At 38.8% G+C, this 9,450-nt stretch overlaps 1 protein-coding gene across 3 annotated transcripts in view; it reads right to left on the bottom strand.

Annotated features, from left to right (window-relative positions):
- Positions 1-7,020: 7,020 nt before the first annotated feature.
- The window catches only part of LOC109397006 (paired box protein Pax-6-like), a 205,442-nt gene continuing 203,012 nt past the window's right edge, over positions 7,021-9,450 (bottom strand). For 2 of the 3 annotated variants that reach the window (XM_062855492.1, XM_029865914.2), the window contains exon 6: positions 7,021-9,390. In XM_062855492.1, the coding sequence (XP_062711476.1) occupies positions 8,791-9,390 (600 nt within the window). In that variant the 3' untranslated portion in view covers positions 7,021-8,790. The remainder of the gene's footprint in view (positions 9,391-9,450) is intronic. The other variant, XM_062855493.1, reaches the window with a different exon arrangement.

Genomic DNA, 9,450 nt, shown 5'->3' with positions numbered 1-9,450 from the left:
GCTAAAATTGGTTATTCAAAGTTATGAGTACGTTTTCGAAGTTTTCAAAGAGTATAAATACGAACACATTTGCATTTCAAGAATCATACTTAGACCAGCACAAAAGCTAAAAATGACATTTCAGATTCTTAACATGCATGATGCATACATTTCTTAAGAAAATCTTAGTTTTTTTTTCGAGTTTTTTAAATGAATTTTGTTTTCAAAAATACTGAATTGAATTTCAGGAGCTTTCAGAAATCCTCAAACGTTTTTACTATTTTTTTGGCTATAGCTTCAAGTGGTTTTACCAGAATTTTCTAATAACTTCACCAAAAGTTTCTTCTGAAGTTCAATCAAAATATATCTTAGAAAATTTTCAGAAATCATTAGACAAAAATGGAAATGAAGTAATACCAGGAGAAATTCCTGAAGGAATCTCTATATGAGTTTTTGTTGAAATCTCTGGAAGAATTTTTGCTGGATTCATTGAATGAAATTATGAAAGAGATTGTGGAGGAATTCCTGCATTTATCCGGAGGAATAAATGATTCAAATCTACAAGAAATTTAAGTAAGCATTCTAAATGGAATTCATGGATATTTTTGCAGAAATTAATGGAGTAATTCGTTAAGAAATGCCTGATGAAATGCCCGTAATAGTTTGTAGAGGACCATTAGAAGTGTTAAAAAAACTTGGCAGAATTTTTGAAGGAATGTTTGGAGGAATTTTTGAAGGAATCTTTGAATGGCTTTCAGAAGAAAGCTTTGGAGAAATTTTGGATGAAGTCAATGGCAGATTTTCTAACGGAAAACCTGTAGAAATTTCTGAATTATTCCAAATTTATAATTTTATGGAGGAATTTATGAAGACATTCATGAAAAGTTTTCTAGTGAAATTCTAGCAGAAATTTATGGATCAATCCCTAGTGAGCATGGTACAGTTTAATATAAGATTTTATTTCAAAAATCCCTAGAAGAATTTCTGAAAGAATTCATTTTCAGAGGGACTTCTGAAGGAATCCCTGGAGTGATTTCTAATGGAATCTCTACAGGATTTTTCATAGGAATCCATGGAGGAATTACTAAAGAAATCTATTGAAGGGTTACTTAGTAATCCTTATAGACATTTTTGCAGGAATCCATTGAAGGAAATTATAAAATATCCATGTAGAAATGTCGAGAGGAATCCTTGGACTAATTTCTGAATAAATTCCTAGATAACTTCCTGAAAACCTCCTTGAAGGCATTTCTAAAGGGATTCTTCGAGAATTTTTAGTAAGAATCTCCAGAAGAATTCTTATTTGTTTTTTTTTTAAATAATTTTTAATATATGATTTCAAGAGAATTTCTGAAAAAATTCTTTGAATTTTTTTTTAAAGAAATCCCTTGAGGGGAGTTTTTGAGTTTTTGAAAGATTTTCTTAAAGAAGGCCAGTAAAAAATCCGAAGAAATACCTGGTGAAATTTATGAAGAAATTCCCGAAATTCATTTGTTTGAAGGGAATGAACAGCATCGTCTGAATATTTTTCATTTAAAATACTTGTTATAAACACTCCAAAATATGTCAATAAATAAGTTTCTAATAATTTTCAGAGAAAAACTTGCACTAAAGTTGTGTAAATTTATTGATTTTGCTTTACTAAAAAACAACTAAAATAACTTCCCAAAATAAAATAAAAACAAGCTAAATTCCCAGGTAACATCATGATAAATAATCTAGAGAACGAATTTTTTGAGAATATCGTAATGTAAAAAACTCTCGTTCAATCTTAGATATTTTGAAGTCTTGGTACAAGAAAACAATAGCATCATAATATTCCTTCTAGCCTTAGACCTTTTTGGCGCCCCTTAGATGCTGGCGCCCTTGGCGGGGGCCAACCTGGCCAATCCCACGCTACGGCTCTGGTTTCACCCAACATTTTCCATGTAATACCTTCCAGTATTTCTCATGGGTTTCTTCCCGGAATTACTCAGAGAGTCTTTCCTAGAGTTTCTCCAGCTATTTCCCCGAAACTTCCTTTTAAGATGATGAAATGTGAGAGACAGATTCTCCTGCGTGGCTTAAAGAGAAAATGTCCAATGTCCAAACGTTGAATGATAAAATGTTGATAGGGAAAGACCATCAAAAAGACAAATCATTTAAAACGGCTCTACCCCATTTGGCATAATGCCATTTGGCATAAAGCCGTTTGGCATAATACGAAGAACAGCCTTCTTGGGAAGAATGTGCATAATCCTTGTTATGCAAGATGGTCATTATGCCAAACGGAATTATACCAAATGGCGTGATGCCAAATGGAGTAGAGCCGTATTTTTCCGGATTTTCCTACCAGATTTCATCCAAACGTCCTCCTGGAAGAAAAACTAAACTTTCTACACAGATTGTTTTGTTACGGTATGTGTCCCGGAATTTCACCGATGTTTGACGAGGTTCTTTCGGGGACTTCTTCTGGAGTTTCATCTAAAGCTTGATTTATTCTGGAATGTCTGCAAGTTAATACAGGAATTTCTCTCTAGATTTTTGTCAGTTTTCTTTTTTTTGCTTTTTTTTTATCGTAGCTGCTCCCGGGATTTCCCCAAAAATTTCTTCCAAGGTGTTTCAAAACATGTTTTCCGAAATGTGCTAATGTTACCCTAATTTGGTCGTATATGGGTGGCATAAACTCATCTACAACACGTGTAGAGCTCCTTGGAAGATTTCTCCGGAACTATCTTAAATATGTCTCCTGCATTTTTTTCCTAAAGTTTGATCCTAAGATTTTCCGGAAAATCTTCGCTGGAAGTTCCTTCGTGAGCTTCTCAAAATGAGATTTTTTTATTTTTTCAGAGTTTTTCTTTGGGATGCTTCCACAGTTTGTCCCGAAAAATTTCACGATGGTCCTTGGAAAATATTTGGGAATGTTTCCGGGTTCTACCTAGGATTATTCTGGAATTCCTCTTAGGATTTCCCTTAAGTCTCACTTTTGGGTTTTGCCGGAATATCCTCGGAGGTGTTTCCAGAATTTATTCCAGAGTGCCTCGCGAGATTTCTTCTGACTTGTTGTTTTAAATATTCTTCAAAAAATGATTCCTAGAATCACCCAGAGTTTCTCATTGGATTTTCTCGAAACTCCCCTCGAAGTTTCGACTGAAAATCCTCCAAGAATTTTTCGTTGATTTTGTCTCTTGAAGAGTTTCTCCTGAGATTTCTGAAACTCCTCCACGATTTTCCATAGGTTCTTTCTGATATTTTTGTAGAGTTTTTTTTTTCAAAATTGCTTGTTCTTCTGATATTATCCAAGAAGTTGCTCGTAGAATTTCTCGCAAATTTTCCACAGTGATTTCTACGGAATTTCACACGGGATTTCTCCGGTATTTATTCCAAATCTTACCGAGTTTTCTGCCGAAGTTCCCCGAAATTTTTCACGGAGTTTTTTTAGGTATTTCTCCAAAGCTATCTACCAGACTTCCTCCCGAGCTTCCCCAGAATTTGTCCCGAAACATTATCCTAAAGTTCTTTATAAGTCTTCTTCGAAGTTTCTCATATAGGTTTTTCATTTTTTTCCAATGGTGGCTTTTAAGAGGAGCACCTTTATGAATTGTATAAAGCAATTTTCCAAATATTGAAGAAGTATTCATTGATTCAATTCAAAATTTATCAACAATTTCGGAAGCTTCACGTTTTCACTACTGCTACTTGCGATATGTTTAACAGAGTTTCCATTTGAATTTCTTCTAAAGTTTTTTTTCTGAATTTTTCAGGGATTTCGGTCTGGATGTTTCTTGCAGGATTGTAGAATCCGGGCCTTTTCTGGAGCTTTTGAGATATCCCTCGAAGCTCTGCTCCGGATTATAGATAGGGTTAATACCCAGATTTTTGCCCGAGGACCTCCCTAGACATTTTACGTGGTTTCTTCCAATATTTCTGCTGGAGTTTCTGCCGAATGGACTCCTAGCTCATCTAGATCGATTTGGCCTAGAGTTTCTTTTGCAATTGCTCCCAAAAGCTTCCTTCGAGGTGTTCCACAGGGTTTGTTATCGGATTTCTGCCGAAGATGCTACAGAAATTTCAACCGGAATATCTCTCACAAGTACTTCATGCGTTTATCTTGTTTTTTTTGTGTTTTCCTTAACATTCTCCAGGGATTTTCTCGGAATTTATCTGCAATTTCTGCTAGTGAATTTCAGGAATTTCTCTTCGGACTTTAAACGATCGTCTTCCCGAAATGCGTTTAAAAATCTGAGAGATGCCCCCTGAAATTTCACCTGAAATTTCTAGAGGTCTCTCCTAGAGATTTTTTCCGGATTTTTTAGTGTTCCTCCTGAGATACTTCTGAAGCTCCTCTCAGGATTCTCCTCGAAGCTTTTTTTCGGAAATGATAAAGAGCATACTTTTCAGAATTTATTCCCGATATCCTAGCAAAAAATCGCTCGTATAATTTTTCCAAAGCTTTTCCAGAAATTTCTTCCAAAGTAATTTCTAGGGTTTCTCATTCTGAGATTTCCAAAATTAGTTGCAATACGGTTCCTTTTACACATATCCTCTTGATTTTTTTTTTACACATCCTCTTGGTTATTTTTACACATATCCTCTTGAAAAGTTTTCACAAAGTTCCTCCTGAAATTTAGGAATTTTCTCAAGTGCTCTTCCTAGAATTTCTGTCTGTCGGAGTTTCTGTCAGGATTTCTTATGGTGAGATTTCTTCCGAAGCTCTTTTCGTGAGTTTATACTTCAAAGTTTGGGATTTTCTACAGTATTTCTCGTGGGATTTTTATAGGCGTTGCTCTCCTCTCAGGACTCCTAGCAAGATTCCTTTCATTTCCCAAGGCGTTCCAAAATATACTTCCCGGAATAATTGCTGAAGTATCTCATGCCGTTTTTCTGTTTTTTTTTTTTCTGAAAATTCCTCCTTGAATTTTCCAGAGTTTCTTCGATTTTTTTCTCCAAACTTCTTCTCGACATTTATTTTGAACTCCCTCCTGGAATTTTTCACTGCGGTTTTTCTAAGATCGCCCGCAAAATTCATCCTAAGATTTCTTCCAAAGCTCCTTCAGGAATTTTTACAGAGTTCTTCAAGGTTTATTTCTGCAATTTCTCACGAAATTCCTCGTAGAATATTCGAAAGAGATTCAACGGAGATTTTCCACACAGTTCCTCATGGGATGTCTCCCGAAATTTCAATCGAAGGCGTTTTCGCGATTTCTCCCGGAAGTTTTCTCCTGAAGTTTTTTTTTCAGAAACTTTTCCAATAACTCCTCATGTGAATTTTCCCGAATTTCTACAGAGATGTTTCTCGGACTTCATTTCCAAGCTTATCACGAAATTTTTACAGGGTTTCTTCCTGAATTTCCATCAGCATTCATCTAGAGATCTCTTCTATAGTTCGTTTGCAGTTTTTCACAGTGTTTCATGTTTGACTTTTCTCGGGAGCTCCTAACGGAATTTTTCACGGGGATCCTCCCTAAAATTCTCTCAGGGATACTACTTTCCTGATGTACCTTTGGGATGTTTCACAGGAATAATAGATGTTTCTCTGGTTTTTTTCAGGATTTCCTACACAGAGATCCTTTCAGAAATTCTCTCAGAGTTTTTACTATAATGGTTTCTGATGTTTCTCTTGAGATTTCTTCCCGACATTGTTCCAGAGATTTTTCCCATCCCGAAGTTCCTCCGACATTTTACACGGGTTTCCTTTTTGTATCTTTTCCAGAGTTTCACATTAAGGCTTTTCCCTGTAGTTGGAAGTTTTTAAAACTTGATTGTACCATATTCACATTGCAATTTTAGGCTCTCAAGTCTAATTTTCGTTCGTTCTTTTGTTTTTTTGCAACGGTTCACATATTCAGAGATAATATTAGCTGAGACCTATGAATTTTAGCATTTTTCATAATATTTACAAATAGCAAGGAGATGCTGTCGTTTCAAATGTTCGCTGTTTTGGACAAATATGAATATTTTGAAAACAGTAGGCTTCTTAAGCGGTGTTGAGACAATTTCATATTCTGAATCTGCATGTCAAACTGAGCCGAAATCCAAATTTTCATGAAGTTTGGAGCCCGGGAACCTATTTAAAAATCAATTTAAAATTTGTATGGGAGCGATTTGTCGAATCACCCCTCGTCGCATTTTGCACTGGGCGGAGCTGTGAAGCAGTTGCCCAGCTGTCAAGAGGTGATTTCGAAAAAATATTTTTGAAATTGTTTTTAGGTACCACAATTAAGTTCTAAAAATCTGAAAAAATCATAGTTGCTCAGAAAAATATGCTCTTTCGTATAAAAACGAAAAATCAATACATTTTCCAAAATTTAAAAACCCAATTCAGGCCCTCGTTAGGCTTATTTCTCTGACAAACGGTTTCAATTACTTCGCAAACGGTCAAATGGGGCAATAGACGAGAGAATAGTGAAACTTGCGCAGGTCCCTTTTTAGGGACATCGTAACCATTCAAAAATTTCCCAAAGCTTCAATAGTATGGTGTGTACAAGTACCATAAACTAAAACAAGCAAATCTTCACTATTCACATTGAAATTCAAGTTGCTAAGGCGGGTAATAAAATTCAAGAATGTATAGTATAGTCGTTAATGAAACTCCACTGTTGATAACCAAAGCTTCACCTGCTAAGAATGCATAGTATTGGTACTTTTATAAGGATTTTTTTTAAGAATTATGAAGAACCTGCTGTAAACTTAAACCTTTTTTTTACAATATTATTCAATCTCGATTAAATACTTGCAGCTCTTTTATGCCCTGCATAAAAAATCAAAGAGCTTTTCAGTGCCAGCATTGTTCATAGAAAAATGTAAAGATGAATGCAACTATGGCAATAACAATTAAGGAAAGAGAAAGTCGAGGTCTCGACTTCCTTGGGCATAGAGTATCTTCGTGCCTGCCACACGATATACACATGCAAAATGGTCATTGGCAGAGGAAGCTCTCAGTTAATAACTGTGGAAGTGCTCATAGAACACTAAGCTGAGAAGCAGGCTTCGTCCCAGCGAGGACGTTACGCCAAGAAGAGGAGAGAAGAGGAGAGGAAAGTCGAGGTCTCAAGGGCATTTCAAGGGTTCTCAGGGGGTTTTATAGGTACATTTTTTCTGGTACATTTAAAAGGTGTTTTACAGGCCCAGGACTTTACAAGGGGTATCCAGGGACGTTTCAGAGGAGTTCCAGGAGTTTCTAAAGTATTTCAGTGCCTTTTGAGGACAATTCAACGCGTGCGTTTGCCAAACGATTCAGATTTGTTTCAGGAGGTCTCAGGATATTTCAAAGGTATTTCAGGAGCGTTTCAGGGAATTTCAGCGACTTCAGTAGCATTTCAAGAAATCTAAAGGTACTGCAGGGGCGTTTCGGGGGATATCATGGGTTCTTAGAGGTGTTTTAGGGATTCTTGGTTGGTTTTAGGGGTATCAAAAAGAATTTCAGATATGTTTCGGGGGGTTCATAGGGTCACAATGAAACACAGAGAGTTATTACGGTGGCTTTAAGAGACGTCTCAAGGGGCTTTAAGATATTACAAAGGTTTTCATGGTATTCGGAGAGGATGTCAGAGAGTTTTACGATCGTTTGAGGGACATTCAGTGGGTCACATGATATTTTGGAGTTGTATGGGAGTTTCGTGGTGTTTTTAGGGGGTTTTCATATACGACACTGATTCTCTCTGAATCTTTCTAAAACACCCCCTTAAACATCCCTGAAATAGCTTTAAACCCCCTTTAAAATAAAATAAAACTCCTGGATTGCTTCTGAAATGCATCCAGAACTCCCAGAAATCACCTTCCTTTCAAGTTTCGCTAAAATTCCTGGAAACACCCTTTGCCTCATCTCAACCACCCAGGTGCAAAACCTGCTCTGGAACTGAATTGGTTTTCGTATTTATGCCTTGTTTTTCATGAAGATTTGAAACTCATGCATGCATCAGGAATTATTTTTTACTAACGGTATTTTTGTCATGAAGGCATTTTAAAGGGTTAAACATAATGAAACGCGTTCAATGTTTGTATACATTTTTTAAGAAAGGGGGTGAAGAACTCGGAGCGTTATTGTATTCTCAAAGTTCTTAACAGGGGGGCATTCTTAAAACTTTTCTTGGAATCTAGCAAGTGTCCCTGCTTTCCAAGAACCCTTCCCTGCCATTCATTTTGGAACTTCCATTTTCACTCTGCTTCTCTACCGCCATTCTACACCCTCATGCAAACCAATGACAGCCCACTTCAATTGCAACTGACCGTCACTGCCATCGTAACTATGAACTAAGGGTAACGGCAGTCGACCAGCTCAGTGCCATATTAGAGAGCGCAAACCGTTGTTGATTCATGGCTACCCTTGCACTATGCTGTGTCGTACATTCATACCATTCTCGTAGGTATATGCGACATGCGTCCATCATCGAGCGTATAGTAAAAGAGGGGTAATCGTGCTTGCGTCTGAGCCAGTCGTCGCGTCGTCGTCGAATGGCGATTTTCAATTTCTAAGGTTTCCCTACACGTACATAGGTATGTGGGTTTGCCATCAACTGTCAGCCATATTGAAACGTTTCTTTCCCAAATCAACTAAAGGGTGATTGCGTCGTCGCCGTCGTGCAACGTTGAAAAATGGGGGCCATTGAGCAAAAGCTGTCGGAAATTGCACCATTAGGTTTATGCTATGCTAGGACGGGTTCGGAGCGCGGGGTTATTTACAAAATTTGATTTTGTTTGCTAACAATTTGGGATTCTACTTAAAGAGATAGACCATTAAATAGTTTGAGTAGTACCGTACCTCACTCTCTCGCCCTCCGAGCCAGTAGGAGGAGTTGTGTCGCCCTCGAATTTCCGCTCCGATGGTCCAGTCTAGTGCCGTTCGTGTTTGGTCAGCTGCAGCGGGGTGGTGGATCCTTCGCCGGCGGCGCCATTCCGGCTCGAGACTTCGATGTCCGACTCGTCATCGTGGACGTTGATCTCCTCGTCGGAATCGCTCGGCACCGGGCTGACCGACGGGTTGGACGAACAGCTGGCTGCGGTGGCGGCGTACGAACGGGACAGACCGGCGAAGAGGGCCGCCGCCGAGGTCGGGACCAACGAGCGGAATGCACTATGCTCACCGCCCATTAATAATGGAGTTGATGCTGTGACTAATGATGCCGCCTGTGCTGCCGCTACTGCTGCTGCCGCTGCTTGGGCATGGGCCTGATGGGACGCCGCCGCCGCCGCTAGGTGCGACGCCACCGGTGAGGTTGACTGGTTTTGGTGATGGGCTGCCGCTCCCAGGGCCGACGGGTGGACTCCGGTGGCCGACGCCGATCCCGATCCCGGACGCGGCGGCGGGGAACCAGGGGTGAAAGCGGAACTTGCCGCTGCCGCTGCCGCTCGGGAACTCGGCGAACTGGACCTTTTTAAAAGATTCATTCTTTGATGACGTCGCCATTTCGCCCGTCTGTTGGAAAACCAAACCTAGTAGTTCAAGTTAGGGTATATTAGTCAAACACTTATGACTAGGGGCGGGACTACTAA

The sequence above is a fragment of the Aedes albopictus genome, chromosome 3 (assembly GCF_035046485.1).
Source record: "Aedes albopictus strain Foshan chromosome 3, AalbF5, whole genome shotgun sequence".
Taxonomy (NCBI): Eukaryota; Metazoa; Arthropoda; class Insecta; order Diptera; family Culicidae; genus Aedes; species Aedes albopictus.
This window is presented reverse-complemented; position numbering and strand designations above follow the sequence as displayed.